The 24,957-nt window shown below is 40.3% G+C and overlaps 1 protein-coding gene across 3 annotated transcripts in view; it reads left to right on the plus strand.

Moving 5' to 3' along the window:
* si:rp71-79p20.2 (SLC2A4 regulator) overlaps positions 1–24,957 on the plus strand; it is a 37,133-nt gene that overhangs the window by 7,564 nt on the left and 4,612 nt on the right. The window contains exons 3-9 of one of the 3 annotated variants that reach the window (XR_003039115.2): positions 13,931–14,031; positions 15,663–15,901; positions 19,633–19,733; positions 21,244–21,517; positions 22,498–22,638; positions 23,762–23,889; positions 24,748–24,914. Coding sequence is in view for 2 of the 3 variants with exons in the window: in XM_017414996.3 (XP_017270485.1) it covers positions 13,931–14,031; positions 15,663–15,901; positions 19,633–19,733; positions 21,244–21,517; positions 22,498–22,638; positions 23,762–23,889; positions 24,748–24,859 (1,096 nt within the window). In the remaining variant the exon portion in view is untranslated. Of the gene's footprint in view, positions 1–13,930; positions 14,032–15,662; positions 15,902–19,632; positions 19,734–21,243; positions 21,518–22,497; positions 22,639–23,761; positions 23,890–24,747; positions 24,952–24,957 lie in introns of those variants that run through there. The other 2 variants (XM_017414996.3, XM_017414997.3) reach the window with 2 other exon arrangements.

Genomic DNA, 24,957 nt, shown 5'->3' on the forward strand with positions numbered 1-24,957 from the left:
CCATGTGACTTTGTTGTTTTTTTTTTCTCTCCAAAGCAGATAATGGAAACAAGCCTGATGGTCATTCACTTGGAAGAATAATTTTCAAGCTTTCCTGTAAATTTCATACACGGCTTGATAAAAATCCTGTTAGCGATTGTTTTCAAAATGTACTGGAAGTCCTTAGCGTCACGAGCTTTGCTTTGGCTTGCTCTCGGTTATTTATTTTATAGATATTCTTCACTCTTAGCGACATGGGGGTGAAATTCAGTTCTGAATTTAAATGCAGAGAAGACAGCTCACAACCAGATATTGGTTTGTAGGGCTAATTAGTTTAGAAAAGTCACTTGATTAGAATGTTATTTTAGCTTTTGTTTTTTACTGTAACAGTATTGCATTTTAGTAATGAAACATTTTTACATGTGTATCATTAGATTTTACTTATAATTTGAGTACCTCTTTCCCCTACTCCCGTTGTTTCCTTCTTTGCTGTGTCAGTATGTAGCCCAAGAAGTATCTCAACTACTTGTTACTTCTTATGACAGTATTTGGGACCTAAAAAAAAACCTCTGCAGAAGTTACTTCGGTAAGCGTCAGCTACCCAAGACCTCACTGGTTTATACAGGGATATTGACATTTCTGTCTTTTGATTAGGTTGTGGGAGAGAGCGGCTCTGAATTTCTGCCAGTCCAATTGATTTTCTGTTAAGTAGCGTGTGGACATTGACTTGTCAAAGTGCTTGTGCCAGAAAGAGATTCAGTAAATAAAAGTGTTAAGAGACAGAAGGCTCTGCATTAGATTGAACATCTTCTGGAGTGCCAGAAAAACGGCTTCATTAAACTGTCTTTTTAGGGATTTGGTTTGAATCAACATTTTAAATTATAAGTAAACATAGAATAATAATATCCGCCACACCCAACCTGCAAGAACCAGTGGGCCCAGTTCCTTATAAGCTCCTAGAAACCCCCCCTATTTTTTTTTGTCTGTGCCCTTAAGTGTGTTAGACATGCATGCCCCTAACAATGGGGCTTTGTGGGCTGGGATAATGACTTACCCTCGTGCCCTCTTGACAAATGGTGCCGACAGGACAAGACAAGCAGTGAAACAATTGTACAATAGAACAAGTTTGCGTGTTGTCCTGTTTTAGCCCACATATACTCCATTACACACTTATTATCATTATGATCTTTAATTTCTGTTTGTTGTAAAAAACTAACCTAGCACAAATTGTAACATTATCTTTAACAGTAATGATTTCACGCATAAATCTAAGCTTAGGCCAGTGTTTCCTAACATCAGTCCTTAAGGCACATTGCAGTACATGTTTTAGATGCTTCCCTGCTTGTACGCACCTGGTTTAAATTGACGGGTCATTAACAGGCTTCTGCAGAACTTGATGACAAGCTGTTGAGGTCATTCATTCCTTTGAATCAGGTGTTGGAGCAGGGACACAGCTAATAATAGTGTGGCCCAAGGGCTCGGGGTTAGGAGAGACTGTGACAGACCAACTTCAGATCGCACCTTACCTTTGATTAGGACAGAGATGGCATTTTGCTCCTTTAAGACTGGACTTAAGTCTCCATGAGGACTGATAGTCCCAAATAGTTGAAAAATATACTGAAAAAGACAATAATAAAAAGTACACCCATCACAAAAAAAACCCCACCTTCCACTGAAAACAAAGTGAAAAGGTGAGGTTTCACGTAACAGGAATCTGTCAGTGATGGTATTGCTCTCTAATCTCCGGGATACCGCTTTATTGGAGAGTTTTTGTGAGGCCCTGCTGAGCCAGTCAACAACGCAGAAGATCCTGACATAATTGTTCGATGTTATGTTTTGTACAAACGCCCAATGGATTTGAAAATTAAGCACTAAGAAGATAACTGAAGTGTTTCAGTCCATTTTGAATTAAAGGGTTTGACAAAAATATAGGATTTTCTTAATAGGAACTACAGCCCTTGATGTCGCCGAGGCAACCCCGAATCCCGACGAAGTCCTAAATGTCTCGAACGCACACTCGCCGATAAAAGATCGTCACACCATTTAGTGGCCATAAATTGAATCTGGACTGATCGGAACTGTTTTCAGTCATGTCGCAGCCTTGTTTATGTGTTTAGATCACACTCCGGTTCAGGGGGTGGCGGTGATGCTTCGAAAAGCTGTCAACAAAGAGCAGGAGAAGCAGCAGCAGGGATTTGCTGCAGACACATAAGCTTTAGTGCTTGTTAACAAAGGGATTTTGGAACTGAGCTCCCGTTAGTCTATCAGATGAACATCTGCTCTGTAGCCAGTAAGAAAGATAAAATGCTGCTCCCAAATGACAAAGTAATATGCAGATTTTTATTTTATTTTATTTTTTGCTTTAATGTGTAAGGGAATATGAAAGGAGTAAAAATATACTTCAAAATAAAATATGCTGATAGAAACATATCTGTGTTAGGAAATATAGTGTCTTCACTTACCTGCTGTTTTTTTTTTCCTTTTTCACTGAAGCTTATGTTACATAGGTGCTTCAGTACTTGGATGACAAAGTCATAAACAGGAAGTTTAGACCTGTTGGCTGATTGTTTGGTTTTATATTTTTAACATTCTGTCTCAGCCAGAAATGGGCAAAATGTAGACGAGCTATTAGGTGACCAACCAGATATGGTATATAATCCACTCCTGTCCTGCCTTGGAAAAAGATTTCAGTGCGACAGTTCAAAAAGGTCGAAACACAACTTTGTGACATTTATCAGTTCAGTCTCTCGCAGCTTCCAGACAAAAACAGAAATCTGTTTTGTTTTTTTAACTCTTGAGTAGGCAGGAGAATCCTCATTAAGGTCTGCAATCAGTGTATACCTTCACAGGTTGTCTGATACACACACAACTTAGGAAACAGAAAAAAGCTAAACGACATCAGAAAGCCAGCACAGTCCTAAAACAAAACTTTCTGGACAGATGTACCAGAAATGGTGGGAATGAAACTGAAATGAAGCACTGATTTCATTCAAATAAATACTAAATGTCTATACTTGCATCACATTCTAATTTCTTTATTTTTAAAACCCTTGATTTAAAAAAAACCCAGCATCTTTTTCCAGCACTTTTGGATCTGACTGTATTTCTGTTTTTTTTTTTTTTTTCTTTTCTTCAGTAAGTTTGGTACACACTCTGGAAAGTCACCGCTGCAGGAGAAGGTTGAGCTTTCTGTCATGGGGAAATTGAAAAGTATCCCAGTTTAATCTTAGCGGCGGTGGGCTCCAGCACCAACATGCCACCGCACAAAGCATCGAGTGTGTGAAGCTGTTCACTCAGGTGCAGAGTGAAGAACTGATCGCCGGCCAAAAACACTCCCCAAATCTCCCAAAGCTGTTCTGGGGGCTGGAAATACTGAGAGGTTTTCACTCTGACTGTCCTCTGATTAACTTGCATTTCTACCCACACAGAGTTTTTTTTTTTACACAAAACTTCAAATGGTCTCATCTTTTCCTGTGTTTAGCTTTGATACAACGAACAGAAACGTAGTCACTCCATGCGTGGTGAACTGAATTGAATCAGCCGTGTTTGTAACTTGCGAACGGAGACAAAGAAGACGTCCACCCTTGACGTCTGCTGCTTTGGCTGTTCCTCGCGCTTGTCTGATCTGCTTCTATCCAGTTTGAACCGAGAATCAAAATCGTGGTCTCCGTAGGTTGTGTTTACCCAGCATTCTGCTCACCATAATTACATGATGAGGAAAGGAGGGGGAAATGATGCTGCAAGAGAAAGACGAGAGAGAGAGCAAGGGGACGCAAAATTTACTTTAGTTTCAATAAAAAATGAATTCATGTTGCAAACATTTTAACCTTTACAAAAGTGACTTGTTTGTTTGTTGTCAGTTGTGTAATATCGACTGAAAGATACTAAGACACATAAAGAAATTTGTCAGATATATGTTCAGTTTAATCCTCACATCAGTGTTTTTTGGTAGTTCTTCTTGAATGTTTTATATTGTGGTCCACCTAGCTGTTTTGAACTCTGCCGTGTGTCTCGGCATACTAATACATTTTACTTTTCTTTTGCCTGGATCTGTTCTTCTGGAGTCCAAGATTGAAGAAACTTGTCTGGGAGAAATCGGACTGTTTGATGAGACATTTTAGCTACACAACAAGATTTTGATTTAGACGTCTTTTTTTTGTTTTTTTTCTTGGCCAGACATGGGTCTGGCGAGTTCTCCCATCTGTCTGTCGGTCTGGATTTGGCTATACTAGAAAGAGCGCAGCTCTCACAAGAGGACTCGCCAGTTGCTTCTAAATTTCAGCGAGCGCGTCCAACTTCGTAAAACCAAGCAATCATGTTTCAGCGTCTTTCTAAATAATACAAAAAAAGGTTTGTCCACATTGAGGCTGCAATAACCTCACTGTCATACAGAGCCAAATTTCTGCCTCTGAACTCCTGTTTGTAGGAAGTTGCTCATTTATATAATCATCCTCTCTCCAGTTTTCCATAATGTGCTCTTATTGCTTCCATTTATCTTAATAATTTTCCTATTGGTGACATGGCAGGCTCATCCAGAAAACAGATTTCTTTATCTACTCCCAATAATGTCTGTGATTATTGTATATTGTTGAGAAGAGTTGAGCAGTTTTTTATGACAGAAGGCTAATAGATCCACAAGGTGACTTATGGCTTTTCCCCCCTATAAACACTAAGCTAAAATCCCTGTTTGTTTCAGGTTATTAAACTGTAAAAGGCTCTTACTTTGTGGGACAACAAGGCATTTCAAAGAACGGACAACATATCTGATAGTTACATTTTAAATGCCTCTTTTTCTGCCTTATCAATTAAGTCAGTTAAATTATTAAAAAGGCAAATTGCTGGTTAACATTGTATTATTATTAATATTACTAATTTATTTTTGTTCATCATCATTTGAGCAGTAGAGTAAATTTGTTCTAGCACTGTTTTTTAATTAGGTGAATATATGGTAGTTATGTAAGGTTGCTGATAATAAAATAAATTAGACCTGCACACAAACTGATTTTTCCTAATCTGTTCAGTATATAAATGACACCCAGTGTGATTGAACTATTGTAAAAGCTGTGTGTGATTTGATTGTGTTGTGTTAACATGTCTTTTTTTTGTCATACCATGTCAGCATAATATCAAACTTTCAAGAAATGAGGGGAAAAATAACTTCCTGTGACTAATCTAGGTGCGTTTGCACATTTACTTTTGAGCTTCCTAACTTTCTCCGTCTAGAAGAGAAAAGATACTGATCAGTTTATTTTAATCACTTGAGTTTTTCCCTGACTGATTATGCCCCGCAGATATTTGGCTTTCTGAAAGCAAGGAGAGCAGAGAGGCTTTGGAACAGCACTGGTTTGCTTTCACAAAACACAGGAAACCAGGCGAAGGCCTGCTATGGCTTGTGGTGGCAGAAGGGCAAATCTCAGGAGCAGGCAAGAGTGGGAGTAGGAAGTCAAGAATGAGCAACAACAAAATAGGAGCCTGATTTGCTGCAGAAAGAGAACTGACCACAGTTCAGGGCTCTCTGCCATTTAGCTAATTTCTCCAGTCTCACATTCTTTCTCCTTTGGTGCCTATCAATCTTCTCTTGCCTGTTTGTGTTTCTGAGTTGTGTGTTAAAGTCAGCGGTGTGTTTTTGTCCCAACTTTCTTCTCGCATTTCTGAGCTTTAAGTAAAACAAAAAAAGGAGGAAGAGACCCTTTTCCCACACTGTTTACATTTTCAACTTTCCCTTAATATCCACAGATCAGACGAGTTGTTCAGAACTCAGGATGCCCAAGAAAGTAAGAATCAAAACTCGAGTCTAACCAAAGATGATATGGTTTATTTAGTTGCGTAATAAAGTAACGTGAATAGATGACAGGAAAAGGAATGTGAAAAAGGCAAACAAGATTTTGGCTAAATTGTGTGGTTTGCCTCAACAGAAATGAGGAATGACGTGTTTTGATAAGACTTGTTTGCAAGCCTCAGAGGAAAAAGAGGAGAATTGAGGAGAAAAACCAAAGCCACCGGTTTCAGAACCACCCCACATTTTCTTAGTAAAGACGCTGTTTGTGAAAGGAGTGGCAAAAGTTACGAGGGAAGTTGTTATAGTTACCATTTAATCTTGTTGTAAACGAGAAGTGATAGTCAGGGAAGTAAGTGTGCTGTGGTCTGCCCAGAGACATAATAAGTGTCCACTTCACTGATTATTCCTAGATGACTTGCATAGTTCATATCACTTTAAAACAATAGATGTTTTGTCACTTTACGTGTTGCATAACATGACAAAGGTTCTAACTTATCTTAAAGATTTCTCCGCGGCTAACACTTCAGATGTAATCGTTACGTCACGTCTAGCTGTTTGCACTCAACATACTCGTGGCACGCATGTCAGGTAGGATGTCATCAGTGATTTGTTGGCTTTAAAGGGTTGAGTCAACGTTTTTCCACAAAAGAACGTGCATTTATAAGCAACACTATAATTCTGATGTGGGATGTCGAAGCCGTCACATGGACTGACTCTTGTTTACTAAAGTTTGACCTGTGACTTTGCTGTGATAGTGAAACACATGTATGTAGTTCTCGACATATTGAACAAAGTACCGCGGAGAGAATCATGCTTTTTGCTCCATGTGTATCCCCTATCGTTTTGCAAAAACAAAGCTGTTGTTTGTGAATGTCCCCGGGATACAGATTGCATTCTAGGATCAAGAGGGAGAAAAAGAGGGCTTTTGTGCTAAGGCTGAATAGCCACTACAGTCACAACCCACATTAAAGAGACACAGCTCCTGCCTTACAGCCTTTCCCTCCCTGCATCATTCGGAGCCCTCGGGCTTATGAAAGGAGCCGCCATGTGTGTCGACTGCTCAGCAAAGGGCGATTTCTGAAAACGTCAAACCATGAATGCGCATTGAGAACCCTACTTGCCAAAGCCTATCCATATTGCTATATAAATATGTTTCTGTTCATAACGCTTTAGGTCCTAATTTGTGCAAAAGACGATGTGTAAACACGAAACAAGAAACCTGGAAGGAGGCAGGGTGGACAGAGGCGGGGATCACAGCTGTAGTTGCTTGTGTTGGGTCTGTGGTAGACTGTTTACTGTCAATCATTGCCATCTGCCCGTAGCCAGGCAGGAAGTCGGAGAAAGAGAGAGCGAAACAGATGACATTACATAATACCGTGGAGATGAAGCAGGATGATGGGTGGGGTGGGGGGGGAGGACAGAGGGAACTGCAGGATTGAGAGCAGTGGGTGTTCTATTAATAGTGGATGGGGCTACTCTTCAGGCTGCCTAACCATCTCCAGCACCAGTCCGGTCAGGTCCAATAGCCTTGGTTGTCATTACCATACAGGATATTCCAGTTTGACGGCATCTCACTTTTCCAGGCAATGTTTTCTTCACTTTGAATGTGTGCATTATGTCTGAATTTTTCTCAACTCTATTCGTACTTCCATTTATGAGTTGTTAGGATTTGACATAACACACGGTGACTCATCTTTATAAACAAGCCACAGGCAGCCGAGATCCTCAGAGCTTTGAACAGGCTCAAAGGCTTAAACAGAAAGAGAGATACCTATCTAAACATATAAGATAAAACATATTTGGTTAACAATACTTTTTTTTTGTGGCTTTGTGGGTAGAATCTCTGTCAGGCTCTCAAACTCTTAAACGTATATAAGACTGAGTGATGAATTTAGAAAAAAAAGAAAAGTGTTCTAGAGATCTAACAAAAGATTTCGCCTAGGGCAAAGTATGACTGGAAACACTGCCTGTATTTTTGTCAGCATATCTCTGCCCTTGTGTGTATTTGCATTTGTTTGTGTTCATTAGTGAGAAAGACAAGGGCAGAAAAGAAATGAATAGATGGTCCGTGTGCGATGAATATGAATTGTCTTTTGACTCCAACAGGGAAGTGTTTGATAGTCGATTTTATTTATGTAGCAGTGTTTTTAAATTTTAACCACCAAGGTCATACGCCAGCTGCCCTGCTAGTCTAAGCCACATGCTGCTGTGGATATTGGGGAGTTAGCACACTCATAGTGGCGTACAGATGCACCTCCAGGTTGATTTTTGGGGATCTTGTTGATCACAGGACCAGATTAGATGAATAAGTGCTATTTAAAGCAACTGGCTGGGCGGAGAAAAAGATGAAATCATATTGTAGGCTGTGTACAGGGCAGGCACAGTGAAAACTAGCCCTGCTGTATTAGAAGGATGTTCAAAACAAAGTCGAACAGAAGTCCTCCCATCTGCCTTCCACTTTTCTGCTGACCTTCAGCCTAACTTCTTCCAGCTTTTCGTGGTTTGGAAAATAAGATATGCATTTTGTGTTGTCTATGACTTCAACAACATAAACCAAATAGTGTCTTTTTTACGGAATATTAGCATCACAGTGAGTTTGTAGATTTAGAGAATTGCTGTAAATGCTTAGAGCTTTTAAATGATCAGAAAAGAAAAACTACAACCTGTTATCTAAGCCTCACATCTACGTGGGTAATTTGTTATCCAAGAAAGGTAGACTCCATGACCAGAATCTTAAAATAACTTTATTAAGATGTATAAGTTTAAAAACAAAACCCAATTGTGCATTTTGCTGTTTATTATTGCCTCTATAGGACCAGTAGTAAAAAAATAAAATGTAGCTGAAATAGCATTATTTACATAAAATACAATGAAGCTTAAAAAGGCACAGAATGAGTAAAAACAGCGAGTTACCACCACGAGTCTCAGTCCTGAGTGAGGCAAAACTTTAGCGATACCTACTGTGTGAGTCAAGGCAACTGACTGAGCTATAGCCAGTTTTGTACTGGCTAATGTTGATTAGCCGTGGTGGCCATCTTAAATTGGATTAACGGCAAAAGTTAATCAGTTGTAGATGTACATTCACACTTCCTCCTCCTCGCTTTCATACAGACAAACAGTGGCAAGCTCATTATTTACTTTTCTCTCTCCCTCTCTCCCCCTCTCTCTCCTTTGGTGTATTTTCTACTTTGCATTTTTTATTTACTTACTTACTCCCTGTTCTGTTTTGTTATTTGTTTAAACCTGTTTGAAATAAACTTTATCAATCAAGCGATCAATAGAACGTTCAGGTATTAAAATCCATCCTGAGGTTCAGGAGATATTTTCCTAACAAACAAACATGGTTGACTCCAACAGTTTATGCTAAAGCTTTATTCAAATATGTTGTGTGATGAGTCGCACTTGGATCATGTATGGTGAATGACATATTTTAGCACAACATCTGATAATTATAGAAATTTTTGTGTTTTTTTAGGGTCAGTTGGCTGTGGCAGCCATCTTGGATTGGACTACCCTCAAAAGTAGTTCAGGTGTAGGTACAGCCAAAGAACATTACCTGAATGATTCATTGAAATCCATCCAGTGGTTCATGAGATATTTTGCTAACAAGCGGACAGAGTTGACTCCAAATGGGTAATGGCAAGATTTGAAACAAAGATCTTGTGTAATCTGTTTTTCAGCTACTACCACATTGAATTGTGGATCAGTAGTTAACCTCCAAAGAATACTTTCTGCGAGTTTCATTAAAATTTTTCCTAGTTCATGAGATATTTTGGCAACAGATAGAGGCAAAATCATTATGGCCCACCTTTCTGTGGCAGGTGATAATAAAAATAGCAACAATAAAACTTCAATCTTTTTCCTACAATGCTTTGCTCTGTTTTTTTCACTCTGTGTCTAAAGAACAAGCCATACCGTCTGTTGACCACTAAATTACTTTTAAAGTGACTAATATCTAACTTACTTAATAACAAAGTTGGTAATGCTATCTGCCACATACTTGGAGAAAAACATAAATAATGACAAACTGAAATCTTTCTCCATCTATATTTCTAAACGCTTCAGCCAACTTGGAGCTGAAGTGCTGTCAGCTGAGAGACAAGCGGTGGGCAGAGTAGCATATGGTCAGTAACTACCACTCCTGCTGTCACTTAAACAGCAGGTAAACATTAACCAAATTTTCTTAGAAGTAAGGCATTATCCAGCTCCATTAAGCCATAGTAAAAATCAAACCCTGAAAGGTTCTTTTTTTAAAATCATTACATTCTTTTACTCACATTGGAAACTGGATTGCATAAACGTAAGAAGAAAACCACTTTTTGTCCACTGAGGAGCACATTCAGTTTCTGGGCATTTTTGTGGTCTGTCAGTTTTCATGTTTTTTTTAAACAGTTTACGGGCATTTTGTTGTGTTTCTGCCCGCACCTTTAAGTGGACGTATTCTGAACGTGCACTATTGAGCAGTCAGATCATGGGTATCTTTATTGGGCTGGTAACTGGGGCAAAGGTGGTGTGTTAAATATAGAGGGAAGGCCCAGTTGCCTTCTCAGCAACAGCAAAGAGCTCACTATAGTTATGGGTTGTGCATGACTGTGCCAGACAGCAACTAGGCATCATCACAACACCATTTGCAGAATCAAGCTTCAGCTGTCCTTATATGACCTGTGGTGGGAAACTAATGTGGCACAGGATTTATTATATCTACGTACAGTATATCCCACTAATATCTGGTATCTGCAGCTTGGCTCACTGTAGAGTATTATGCCGTGAATTAAATGATAATCATCTACAAACCATAATCACACAATACACAGACACACAATTGGACAGACTTTGCTTTTTCCCTTTCTGCTCTCTGAGCACGTTGTTGCTGCTTGCTCGTCGGTTTGGCTCGAAGCAGTCGACTCAGTATGTGCCTGGACCTGGCATGTTGACTTTAGCCGGCCCATGTGTTCTGCTGCTGCCAGAGAGGTGTGTTCTTGGCCCCGGCCAAGGCCAATGCAAATCGAGGGAGGAAGGAAGGTAAGTGGGTGTGTGTTGAACGTGTGGGTGTGAGCCATTAAGTGTATGGTTTTGTTTGTGCATGTACTTAAATGTGTCAAATGCTACACGCGCACACACACATAAGCAAATTTGGCAAAAACTGGATTAAGACTTCCCATTTGCCATTTGAAGTAACTTTCTCATACAGCACACGCGTCAGTGATGGTGCTAAATTTAACAGCCCCAAGTATGAATGGTATCACCTTACAAAATAGCATAGTTACCACATAGTTTGGGTTTCACATATTCGAGTGACCATCATGTTTATCCCATTGTTAAATTTATTTCATGCTGTAAATTTACCGCAGATAGGCTAAATTGAATTTGTAAACATCTAGATTTAGGGAGCCAAAAATATAATAAAAAAAAATAAAGCTCACTTCCCTCCCAAATCCAAATATACATCTGTTAGACACAGACTGGCTTTGTTTAAAGCTCTCCTTTTGCCTCTTTCTGAACGCTAAATAAAGGCAAGCCCAGTTTAACTTGCTGCAAAATCAGGCTTGTCATAAGAATATACAAATGCATTTACTGAGCCTCAGTGTTGTTTTTCGTCTGTTCCCCACTGCTACCAACTTGAAAGACTTCATAGTTGTTTCTCAGGCAGGTGTAGAGATAGAGAGATCAAACTGTGTCATTTAGACTATCTGCAGTTGGCGGCGTGTTCATTGGACTTAGCAATAAACAGCAATGGCAGGGCTGTTATCTGTCTGGGTTGCTTTTATGGTGGCAAAATGTGGCAGCCATCTGGTGCAAACACTGGTATCAAAATCATACGAACAGCAACAGTAAACGAGCTCCAGCAGCTCGGCGCGAGCAAAAGTCGATCAGTAATTGGCCCCGTGTAAAAGGATGTCTAAAACATGCCCATGTGTTGTTTTGCTCATCACATGCACAAACACACACAAATCTGCACCAGATGTAGTAAAGCTGTAGTCACTGTGAAGTATCACGGCTGTTCTGGGAAGCAGGGGAAGGAAAACGCTCAATGTCAGGAAATCAGGCTGGGTTGAAAGGGTGGGTGTTAACGGGGGTCTGGTGTGTGTTGGTATCTGTTTGTTTTCATGCATATATATGTGTGTGTGTGTGTATGTGTGAGGCCGAGAGTGTGTACGAGGGATCTCAAAGTTTAAATCTCTGGCTTCAACTCAAAACCTAGTTGTCTTTCCAGTTTTTTTTTCCCATTAGATTGCACCAATAGATGCAGCCACACAACTAAAGACAGACATGCATGACTGTCTGTGATGTGCTTTTAACAAATAGAAGCCTTAGCACATATTTTGTAAAACTTTAAACATCATTTCTCTTTCTCCACATTCAAGCTGATCACATATTTTCTGTCTGCAATAAAATGAAAACAAACAAAACAAAACTGTTATTAAGAAACAGACTGTGCTTCATAAATCATAGCTTGTGTCCTCAGTTGGCCCTGCTTAGTGCTGAAAACAAGGCTAACGACTGAAACAGGACACAACTAATCTTGTTATCTCTTTATCTCTTGTCCAGACTGTGTGTGTGTGTGTGCGTGTGTGTGAGATCATGTTTATGCCTGTGGTTGGTGTGTAGACGTGTTATCTCTTCAGTGTGTTTTAAAGGCCGTATGAATATTATTTTCTGCATCTTTTGATTTTTTTTTGCCCCCCTCCCATCTGCCTGCCTTCGAAACTTAAAACAGACACACACACAGAGGCTCTTAACTTCTGTTGTGAGATGTTGAAGTGGAAAACCAACATATTTTTTTTTTGCGAAAATCGCTGTGGAGTGCACAGGCTGCCTCTTTGAGAGATATCTGGCACATTCCGTTGTGATCTGTTTGCTCCCCGTCCACCACATTCTCATCAGCGTGGGAGCTCAGCCACTTATTGAACTTTTTTTTCTTCTTCTTCTTCTGCTTTTTTTCTTGTCTGTAAAATGTTTGAGAAAGTAGTCATTTGCGTGTGCGCGGGTACGTACATGCCAAATTAAACCAAACTTCTCTTGTGGACTCCAGAGTGAAGTTATTTTTTTTTCTTCCCTTTTTTTTTGATTGTGTGTGTGTATTTGTGTGTGTGTGTGTGTGTGTGTGTGTGTATGTGCACGCCTTAAACTTACTGTGGAGTTCTGCCAGGGCTTAGGGCTTAGCTGAAAGAATGCCTCAAACCAGTTTACTCTGGTTGTGTAGTGGAGAAGTCTGGGGGCGGGACGAGATCTCTTAAAGCTCCAGGCTCCTTTTCTCTTTGGGTTTGAGCTGGAGGTTTTTGTGCATCTGGATCTGCGTATAATCGTGCATATATACCAGCCTGATTTGCACCTACATTGCTGTATTAACTTTGACAGGTTGCCTTTTTCTTTAACGACTTAACATAAAAATTGAAATCTTTGTATGTGTGTGCATATGTACGCAAACGTGTGGGTGAGATCTTGGCCCTGCCGCACATAATTTCCCCCACATTTGTCTTTCGTGGACAGCAGGAACAGAGGTGAAGACTGCCAAACAGGAGCGATTGTGAGAATCAGTGTGTGTGTGAGACGCTGATAAGTTTGTACAATTTTTGCAGGGTGATGTTAAAAGACCGGTCTGTGCCATTGTTATTAGAGTGCTGGATGCCATATCAGAGCCTGCGTGGACCCGCGGTGCACATGCATTTGTTGTTTCAAGTGAGCGGCGTAAATGAGGTTTAACGTGAGGGTGGACGACTCAGCGTAGAAGAAAAGGAGAAGGTATTTCTCTCCGGCTGTCTAAGCAAGGTTTCACAGAGCAGAAGCTCACCACAAAGCACTTTCACTCTAGAGGCTTTCCATTACAGCCTCGCCGTCACATGCAGGCACATACAAGCAAGTTTTTAATAAGTGGCTGAACGTTAGATTGCTTTTCTCTCTGTACTTCTGTTACTTGGAGGTTTTTTTTCTTTTTTTGCATCTTTCTGAAAGTCATGGCTTATTATTTTTATGACTGCGGACTTTCAGTTTCTACTCTGCACAAGGCCGTGCTTTCTTTTTTTAAAAAAATATATTAGTCTTTTTTAAACACGGCTAAACAAACGGCGAAGTCAGAAAGTGTTGCTGGAAACGCACAGTGCCCCGAGTTAAATGGAAATGACGAATGTTGTTTTTCCTCCCTTGTTGTGAATCTGCTCGCATGTTTTTCAGGAATCCTTCAGGTCACGCTGATAAGGAAGTGATGGCTGCCACCGTCTTGACCTCACTGTCCACATCCCCCTTGGTGCTCCACCCTTCCGCTGCGCCCCCAGGTAACACCGGCGCCCTGCCAGCTTCGTTTTAACCTCGCACATACAACATCCTCAAACACCGACTCCCCCCCGCTGTGTTTAACAAATCAAGGACATTTACTTTTAAATCGCGTCAAAGGATTCTCACTCTCGGCTGGGGGAAGCTGGAGAGAGATTGCAAATCACTGGATGTTACTTCACCTTGACACGAGCTGATCTGCTGAGTTGTTGAAGCGCTAACCTGCATTTATCTTGTGAGGGAAAAAAAGTCTTGCAGTGTTAAAACCACAGAGTCTTGAGGTGTTATTAGCACCATTCCCTTATCTTTTATTGTGTGCATGTTAGCCCACTTATTACCAACTGTTAAGCTTTGACACGCTCACCACAGCTCCTTTTAGTGCTTCTAATACTGCTGTGGTGGCCATTAGCATGCCAGCCTCACCTAACGATCAAACTACCAGCAGCCTGTACAGTATTTCTCTCTCTCTTTTATTTTTCTTCAGGTAGCTAAAGCAAGGTTGTTGCTTTTTCTAACTATGTAAAGCTCAGTGTCCCTAAAAGCCAAGATATATTAATGTGGATAAACTGAATGGATCATATCAAAGTGTTGTAGATTCGTGAGGAACCACCTCACTCCATCAGCGGCTCAGCTCAGTGGGAGACATACTGTTATTTTGTTGCTCCCTTTCTCTTCTCTAACTCTTGTGTGCAGTCCTATCACTGCTCACTCCGGGGTGTCGGTCTGTAGTGTGTGTTGTAGACTTCTCAAGTGTGCACGTTTTATTTTTTTTTGGCACGACACACGCAGAACTGTGTGGGTCTCTCGGTGTGTCAGTGCACCAAGGGGCTTTGAGTGCCTCCGGTGTTGGAATTTCGCGTCCAGCTAAGCAGAGACACAATCGGGAGCTGAGCCAGGGTCAGCTGAGAGGGGAAAAACAGTAGGAAGACCACAGCAGATAGCTTAATGGCATGTTATCAGTGCAGAATATAATGTGGGTGTGGGGGGGACTGTTCTGGGATGTAGTGGAACTTCCACTTCCTTATAATGAAAGAAATATACAGCACATTTTTATTTATGTAGCTTGGCATAAAAGGTTGCATTAATTCCTTGTAAACAAACTAATGTATGTCACAATAACCTGTGATCTGGGATCTCTCGCCTCTATTCACTGTAGAAAATCCCTAATAGGTTTTATGGGGTAATCCCCAACTTACTTTGGATTCATATTTTCTGGATGCTGTGGTTTATTTCCCCAAGTGAAAATCCGATCAAGCCAGCAAGATCATTAAATGTTAAAAAGTTAAAGTAAGCATATGTACTACAGGACTTTTCAAAAGCCCAAAATGTAAAAAAACAAACAAACAAAAAATCCTTTGTGAACCAAATAAAACAGTACATTGTTAAGAATGAATGAATGACAAATATTTGGACAGTAAAGTTGAAGCTGTAGGTTGTTGACATGGACTCGTCAGAGAAGCTGTTGTAGTTTAGCTTGTTGAAGATAATTTGATTTATTTTATTTCAGTGATTCTTCAGGATTGGACTCAGTATTGTCCCAACATTATGATATTTATTTTCCCCCCATTCATCTACACAGTTATGAGATGCAAAGCATCAAAAGAAAACTGTTATTTATGTGTTTTTGTTTCAGTCCCAGAGCCAGCCAGCAAGACCTGGAAAGAGGTGCTTTCCGCAAGTTACAGCAGCTCGACGAGTGGCAACTGGAGCTGGGACGCCAGTGACCAGTCCGTGCCCTCCACGCCGTCCCCGCCGCTTTCCAACGATGCCAACAAGAATTTCCTGCTCTCGTCCCAGGGCGACGATGTCAGCGAGGATGTCACAGAAAGCACACACTTCATGTTTGAGGACCCCATACCCCGGAAGAGGAAGGTAAAAAAATGAATGTTGCTGCCCTGTGATGACTCTTCTGAGAGTAACCGGTTTTTATCCTCATATTTAAAATGTCAAGACTAAATACACACAGTGGAGATTAGAAATCAAATTCAAGGCCAAAGATGTAGACAGATTCATCAAACAAGCTTTTTCTTTTACAGAGCAGAAGGGAGTTACTTTCGAAAATACTAGAAATATTCCGAAAATGTAACAGCCTCTGATATAAAGCTTGTCCTTCTCCACTTCGATTAGCAAAGGATTAACTTCACCCTTTTCATTTTTCTTCTTATTCTTGTTCAGTTTCGACAGTTTCACACACTGAGGTCTTCTCGCAGTCAATAAGCCTTCCGTCGCTTTTAAAGTCCTTCAGGGGAGGAAGACGGGACAGTCGAGGGAAAATGATGGAAAGGATTTAGACGGGGGGAGGGATGAAGCATGGGTTGAAGGGATTCGGCAAAACGAGAGCTTTTGGAGTTTGTTAGGAAAAGGAGGAAAGTTATTGCTCAAGGCAACCTCGGGAGGAGAAACGGAGCTGTGCATTCCCTCCACCCTTCCCTCCACCCTTCCAGTGGTAGAGGGGAGTTCATATACTGTGCATGTGGGAGTCTCCAATTCAGTCTCTTTGAAGCAAGACTGCAGTAAAGATCATTGACTTCCTGATAAAAATATAGAACCACACAGTATCTAAAGACAAAGCTGCAAAATTGGCACATCTTACTTTCTATATAAAACATTCATGATCCTGAAGTAGGATAGTGCTAGGAGGAGGAACAGTCTGTTGACTAGAGGAGGACTAAAAATGAGTTGGATTCAGATTTTAGTTTGTTAATCATCCATCCATCCATCCATCCATCCATCCATCCATCCATCCATCCATCCATCCATCCATCCATCCATCCATCCATCCATCCATCCATCCATCCATCCATCCATCCATCCATCCATCCATCCATCCATCCATCCATCCATCCATCCATCCATCCATTCATTTTCTTTACCTGCTTCTCCATTCCGGGTCACAGGGAGCTGGTGCCTATCACCAGCAGTCACTGCGAGAGGCGGGGGACACCCTGGACAGATCACAAGTCCATCGCAGGGACACATAGAGACAAATGAGACAAACAACCATTCACACTCTCCCTCACACCTAGGGACGATTTCAGAGTTATTAATGAACCTAACATGTGTGTTTTTGGTCTGTGGGTTTATTAATCCTCAACATGTTTGTTTTTTTTATCCGAAAGAATTAGATATAGTTAAATCAGTCTGCAGAAAAGCCAGATACGGATGAAGTATCTTCATCTCCCCACTCTGTCCTGGTCATGAGGAAGTAGAGGTGTCTCAGGCCCAGCGTTAAAGCGTCAAGGAGCTAATGGTGTACACGCACCTCTTCACCCTTCATCTTACGGGACTCCTTACCAAACAGAGCACAGTTTACCCATCAAGATGGGATGAAGCCTAACTCCACTCTAGTGCCTGAACACACAATAGATTCATTAACAGTGTTCCTTTTTTTTTTCTTTCCACGATCGCTGAGCCAAAACAAGGCTGCTTTTAAATGTCAAATGTGAGGCGAGCGCCGCTCACGCTGGCAACTCTGAACAACATTCTTTTTGAGAGCGAACACATGCTGTAAGGTGAGAACCCTTCTCACATTAATGGTGTATTTGCCACTAGGGCTTGGAAACTTTTTAGTCACTTTTAGAGATTTGTTTCTTTTACCCTGAATGGTAAGAAATCGAGCAAATTTAAGGCAAACCCTCGGTATTTCTTAGATAAAACACTGGATCACAGAAGTCGAGCTCTCCTAAAGTACAGAAAAGTGTCTCACTTTACAGAAGCTGAAAGCGTTTACAGCAGGTGTGAGATACATGTTTTTTCGGAGGGTTACTTTGACTTCGTTAAAGCGCTCGAAAGGACACACACTGAACTGAAACACGAACGCAAAATGCTTCCTACCTCTATCAAACCTGACATCATATCAGACATACAAGGTCAGACTAAATCCTACTTTGATTCCCTTGTAAAACAGCACGTGTATGACCTGCGTTCTGATTAGTTGATGGTCCGCTGCTTAATGGAAAACATTATGCCATGTTGGAGGAAACTTAAAGGGCTTACTTCGAAGTCAGTTTGTAGAGTTGTTAGCATTCTTGGCAGAAACACAGCAGTTGGGGCAATAAAATGAGATAACAGGTCTTAGTGAAAGAATGTAGCATAAAGTTATTTATTTCTCTTTTTTGAAGCATTTATGGTTAGTCTGATTAAGCCAGCACAAACACATTATTAACTTTGTAAAGAAAACTATATTTTGAACTACTTTAGCCCAAAAATATAGACAGCACCCTCTGCTGGATGCAGGTGAAAAGGCAGTGTTTACTTTGCCTTTATTGACAACTGTAATAATTTTTAAAATGCTCATTTTTTCATTCTTTATTTTAAGGTTTTTGTTTTTATTTGAGATTCTCAGAGGCTGAAAGGAGATCATCCAGCGGCTGCCTCTGGCTGCATTTTGCCCGCGTGTGATCTAATGTGAGCAGCTATTGATTGGATTGCAGTAGGCTGACAGATTTTATACAAATAGGGAGTTAAGAGGATAATTTACCCTGGCTATTAGCTGAATTACTGTAAATGTGTTAAGATGACAGGAAAAGAGCTTAAGGAATAAGATGATTTATTGATTGCTAATAGGGTTTGGGGTTCCTTTGCTGTACTTTTTCTTTTTTAATTTCTTTTAACTATCGTGGTTGGGTGGATTCAATTAGTCAACATTTCACAAGAGGTCTAATAACCTGTTTTTGTCGAACACAATGATGAGAAGTAATAACAGTCAATGGGAAATGTTTTATAGTACCTCGAAGTTAACATAACCATGAATCGAAAACATTATCTGTGGATGAGTCATTCTAAAGCTCTAATGCTCTTTTTTTTTTTTTTTTCTTCATGGGCTGTTTGAGGCCACTGGAAGCACACACCCACTGTCTTTTATTAGCAGGGATGCAGGTCTCTGCCTGCTTAGGGGAGTGAGCTGCCAGCCCTGACATGTGGGGAAAAAAAACAAAACAATGAAATGAAATAAAACCCCATGAATGCAGTCTAACCATCTCCTCACAGTTTTGCTCATGAGTCATGCGCCTTATTCTGTTTTACGTTAAATGAGATTTAAGGAGCCCTGGGACATAATTCAAGGCCTCCTAATTTTGAGAGAGGCTCTGAGTCGTGTGTGTGTAACAACGCAGGCATCGTCAGCCCTAATCTTATCATCAAATGTTTCCTCACCACATTCCACATCATGTGCAAATAGCAAAGAGATGGGAAAACAGAGCGTTGAGTTGCTTGTTTCACGTTCTAAATAAAGGTTTATTTGGGCTGGTCTCTCCTGAGCTCATTCACTGTCTTACCAGCTGTTGAAATAAATCTTCAATGAGGAGTTTTTTTAATGTTGTCACTCAGTTTTTCAGTAACGGCTGACCTGTAAAAATCACACAGAGGACAGTAACATTTTGCAAAAAGCTGTGTTCCCCCCAAACATCTGAACGACTTCAGCCGAAACACCGATCATTTAGTTTGATTAGTTTTCATATCATCGATCAGGGTTAACCTTCTTATGTTAAGCAGATAACATTCATCTTCAAGGGTGTTTGTACGGATGCATGATTGACTTTTTCACGTTAATCCAAGCTTGTCTAAAGGATCGATCACCTGAATGATTTTTCTCTCCTTCGCAGAACTCCATGAAGGTGATGTTTAAGTGCTTGTGGAAGAACTGTGAAAAAGTCCTCAGCACTTCTTCAGGGATCCAGCGACATATCCGCACCGTCCACCTGGGGTGGGTTGTTCCCACTGCAGCAACACTGAGCGCTCACACACACACACACACACACACACACACACACACACACACACACACACACACACACACACACACACACACACACACACACACCAGGCAGTAACATGATCTTCATGAGTCAAACATTCATTATAACACAATCAAAAAGTATTCAAAAGTATTTTTCTCTGTAAATGTTGTCATTTTTATTTATTTTTATTACAATCAATTTAGCTATTTTCAAAATGATTCTGCTGGTGTTTTACAGAACTGGAAGCTTAGGTTTTAGTGTTCATAAAACCCCTTTTTTAATCTTTTATCTGCTGTTTTGAGGTTGTAGATTTTGTGATGTAGACAAAACTAGTGACACCGTTTGGATTCGGTCCACCTAGAGCTAACTAACTGAGCTCATGTAATATTCCTGCAGACTTCTGTGAGCACACATGTAATCAAAATCACTGTGTTGGTTTGCATGTGCTGGTAGTACTTTTACTTTGCAAAATGACATATAATTGACTTTGTTAAATATTTGTCCTTCTTGTGATTTTTGTTTGTTTTTTTGGAATCTGCTTGTAAGACTTTTTTTTTTTACCTTCCCAAAACACAAATAATCACATACATCCTGTAATTATAGGTGCACTCACACCTACTTTCAGTAGGTGTCAGTGAATTGAATTTAAAAACAAACACAGATGAAATATTTGTCTCAGACCGAAACAGATTTTTATTGCACAAAAAAGGAAGTGTTCAAAATGTATCTACATTCTTGTTTAAAAAAACAAATATGCAAAAATAAGAATTTAACAGACATATAGGGGGGTGGTCGCTTGAAATAATGAAACTAAATAAGTTTTATTTTGTTTATAAACCTGGGGAATCTAACTGCTGGACTGACCTTTTGAGTAGAAACGGTCTTCTCTCTTTAAAGCCAACCAGACCTCGGTCAGGATTGGTTCCAAGAATAAAGCTGTGTGACCAACTTTTAAGATTTAGATCAAAATAATAAATAATAACAATATGCTTGAGGTTTTTCACATGAAGGACAAGCTATTTGAAACAAGGGACGTCAGAATAGCTTTTAGAGAAATATCAGATGTTTTCTAGGAATCCAAAGAGTCAAAAGATGTGAATAAATGTTTTGTTTTAGGAACATTATAGGAATGTGGAATTTAGTGATCAACTGAGTCTGAAAATTCATGTTGGGCCTTAATTTGCCAATTCAGAACATGTTTCTGATGATTATTGACATCCAGTAAAAATGAGATATTTCCTTGTGATTTATTACTTCTGTGTTATTTCTGTTCATCTGGTTTTAAAGTTTAGTTTAGTCTGCAGGATGTGCTTTTACTGCCCCCTGCTGCAAGTGTTTGTAACTGCAGCGTCATGTCTGATTCCTTACATTTCAGCACCACAACCTGTACGCCTACTGATTATTTGAAAAAACACAAAACAACAATTTTTCAAACAAAAAACATGAAGTTTGAAGTTGTCTGTTTCCTTCCTGCAGGCGAAACAGCGACTCAGATTACAGCGACGGAGAGGAGGATTTTTACTACTCAGAGATTGAAGTCAACATGGACAGCCTAACGGAGGGCTTGTCCAGCCTCACACCTACCTCCCCCACCACGGCCGGTCCTCCGCCCGTCTTCCCCCCGCCGCTGAGCGACGTCGCCCGCTCCGAGCACATCAGCGTGAATGGTTCGCAGAGCCACACCTCGTCACTGCTCAGCCAATCAGCTCCCTCCACACTCTGCCACATTCGCACTGACCACGCCTATCAGGTAATTCACACACACACACACACATGGCACCTGACATCACACACACACAGGTTGCATTCATCACGTCGACGTTGCTGCAACGCCATTAAATAAATTTGATTTTCTCTCTAATAGAAAGATGCTTTATTGATTTCCCAGAGGGAAATGAGCTAAAAATGAAATTTGCAAAGGCAGTTTTTGAGATCGGCTGCAAAAACAAACAAAACAAAAAGAAATAAAATAACATTCAGAGTGTTATGTACTCCGACGCAGATGTGGGAGTGGAGTGAGAGAACCAAAAAGTTCGCGTATAAAATTATATTTGTACAGTTTTATCAAATATTTGAGGTTCGAAAAGTTTTGGTTAGGTGGTGTGATTATGCTTAAAATTCCTCCTCACACCACCTCACTTGAACCGTTTTGTGGTAACTGGGTTTCGATGCCCCCTCCCTCCTCCTTTTCCTCCTCCTCCTCCTCCTCCTCCTCGTTCTTCCTCTTTTTCTTTCACTTCTCCTTACTGCACCAGTTCATGCACATCCATCGTTTATATATATGTGGCTGGAGGTAAAATTCAATGATTTCAGTTTGAAAAACACTTAAAAAAAAAAAAAACTATTCGATGTTGAATGCAGTTATTTGCAGGGGTTTTTAGTAGTAGTAGCTGAACTTTCAGTTGCCATGACAATCATAAAAAAGACATAAAAATAGATTTGCAGTGTGCATATGCAGGTAATCTGTAACCAGTTTATGTTTCATTTTTATCCTTCATTGTATCATATTGCTCCGTGTTTGTTTCTGCTGTTTTGATTTACATTCATATATTATTTCTCTCGAAAAATCCCATTTAAATTTGCCTTACTAACTGTTCATATCTATTTCTATTGTATTCTTCTCTTTGTCTCCTGCCTTCTGCGAACTTCCTGTCCCTCCTTGTTTTCGTTGGGTCCCCCCACCCCCCACTCCCCACCTCCGGCTGTGTGGGGTGGTTGTCCATGTTCCAGGCCACCGCTCCAGTGAGTATCCCAGTGGGTCCTGAGCTGGCTGGGATAAGCAGTGGTAATGGGATCGGGCCTGGAACTGGGACTGGGAATGGCATCAGTGTGTCTTGGCAGTCCCCTCCTGTCATTTTTAAAGGCGTCCCGGTGAGTGAGGCTTTGTCTCACGCCTTGTTTTTTTTATTTTTTTTTATTTTTTAATTCTCAATCTTCACTCCTTCCCTGCTGTTTCCACTCGCAGCCACTGAAGTTATGTTTTTTGCAACACTTTTTTTTTTCTAACTCTCATAGCTTTTAACACCACCGTCCTTTTAAACAGAGAGGTGTCAGATCTTCTTTCTTTAGTACAGTTTGGCCAAAAAAGTGAAATCATTCTTTAAAGATAAAAAAACTAGCTACACACACTGTATTTTTTTTTCTTGAAAGATACAAACCGCTTTACAAGAAGGAAAAAGGTGAGTCTGGTCTTATAACAACAATAAATGTCTGAAAGGTTTTACAATTACCAGCATTTTAGTCGAAGTTATAAAGAATATGAACATGTTTTTTTTTTATTTGCTAAAACTAACAATCCTCAAATCAGTTCAGAAATCCTCAGGCACTAAAATAATACCAGCAGCAAAACAGATACAAATACTGTTCATTTTTAACCTTTTAGGGGCTCTCACTCTAGTTTTACTTCTAAGTAATAAAAGGTTTTTTTGCATGGATTCAGTTGTTGTTAACCTAAGATTAGGACACTAACGATGTCACCGCGGTGTTTCAGGGAACTGTAGGGCGGACGTGTGAACCGCAGCGATGCAAAGTTGGAAGTGATTTGTGTAACTGTGATAACACGTGCCTGTCGGGTGACTCGGACATCAAAATGAACCTGAAAATGATTTAGGGTATTTTAAATAAAAGGTTTGATTGACAGGCTTCTCTGCCCACTTCCAGAGGGGTTTATTCCCCCTTTTTAACCATCAAAAGTCAATGAAATGTCTTATTAACGCAGGTGTTTGTGTACAGATGCACAATGCAAAATATTCCTTATTTAAAAGTCTTGAAGTTTGAAGAGAAACATTTAATTACAGAGCAGAACTTTTCATTTCAGTCACAAATTCTTCTAGCTGAAAAATTAGAAGAAACTGGTATCATTGTGTTGTGTCTTAGCAGTAATTAACAGTTTATATCTTTTTTTTTTGTTGCTGTACTCCACAGTAGACCTGACACTAAGTTTTTGTCTTTATCAGTATATCACTGACACCGTCGTGTTCTACCGTCTTCGCAGGGTCCCGTGGCTCATGTTCGCACCGTCAGCATCGGTGAGAAACGGCAGCCAGCAGCCAGCACACACACCACTGTTAACAAGAACCACGCTGTAATAACGCCGGCAGCTAAATCAACACCAGGAACCAGGTACGCCCTCGGCTCTTTGCCCGACAGAGTTGAGATTGTTTGACTGTTCTGGTTCTGGTTGTCTTCAGAGCTCCAGTATTTGGATTAGAAATATTTCATAAACCATCAATTTCAAAATGCAACCAAGCGTTTGTGATCATTACAATACACACGTTAGCATAACAGGACTACACTGGTTTAAAGTTGGTTGTAGAACTTCTTGTTTGTTATTTATATTTTTAGCAGTTTTAAAAAATTGCAGACGTATTGAAGACATTTTCCACACAGTCACATTGAATTAGCTACCAGTTGTGGTGTTCCAGTGTAACATATAGTTGATTAAACATATTTCTTTAAAGATGATCCGTTGTTTCACTTTGATTGGTATTCATTCATTCATTAAGACTGAATGAATGAAACACAAAGCACTGCGTCAAGTAAGAATCTGTTTCACTTTACTGAAACATCTAACTTCTGTAGAGTAAATTCACACAAATCCACCTATGGTCATTTAATGAGAAACATTTATTAGGAAATATACGAATGAATCAGCTGAACTTGAGTAAAAAAAAACAAAAAACCTTTTGAATCGACCCTAAAAAGTTATGTTGACCAAACCCAGATATATAAAGTTACAGCAAAGTCATTATTCATCAGCAAAGAAAAATAAATAATTGTGTGGATTTTTTTACATTTTTAATTTGAGTTCAAAAGCTGTTTTATTGAGGTTATTTTCAGAAATCCTTAAATGGATCAAGTTAGGATCACACTGATGTGTTTTTGACAAGAGATGCTAAATCTGGTAGGAGCCTCTGATAGCGGCCCGCGCAGCTCCTTGTTGTTCTTGTCCTCACACTGTCACATCTGCCTGTTACCAAGGAAACCCCGCGGGGAGGCCAAGAAGTGCCGAAAGGTGTACGGCATGGAGAAGAGGGACATGTGGTGCACAGCCTGCCGCTGGAAAAAAGCCTGCCAGAGATTCACCGACTAATCCGGCCGCCTTCTTCCGGCTCTGTGAGGTGGGCTCCTCGTCACCCGGAGCAACGGTGAGGAGGCGAGGGCAAAGTTCTCAGCACTGCTTCTTTCCGA

Source organism: Kryptolebias marmoratus, linkage group LG8 (assembly GCF_001649575.2).
Source record: "Kryptolebias marmoratus isolate JLee-2015 linkage group LG8, ASM164957v2, whole genome shotgun sequence".
NCBI lineage: Eukaryota > Metazoa > Chordata > Actinopteri > Cyprinodontiformes > Rivulidae > Kryptolebias > Kryptolebias marmoratus.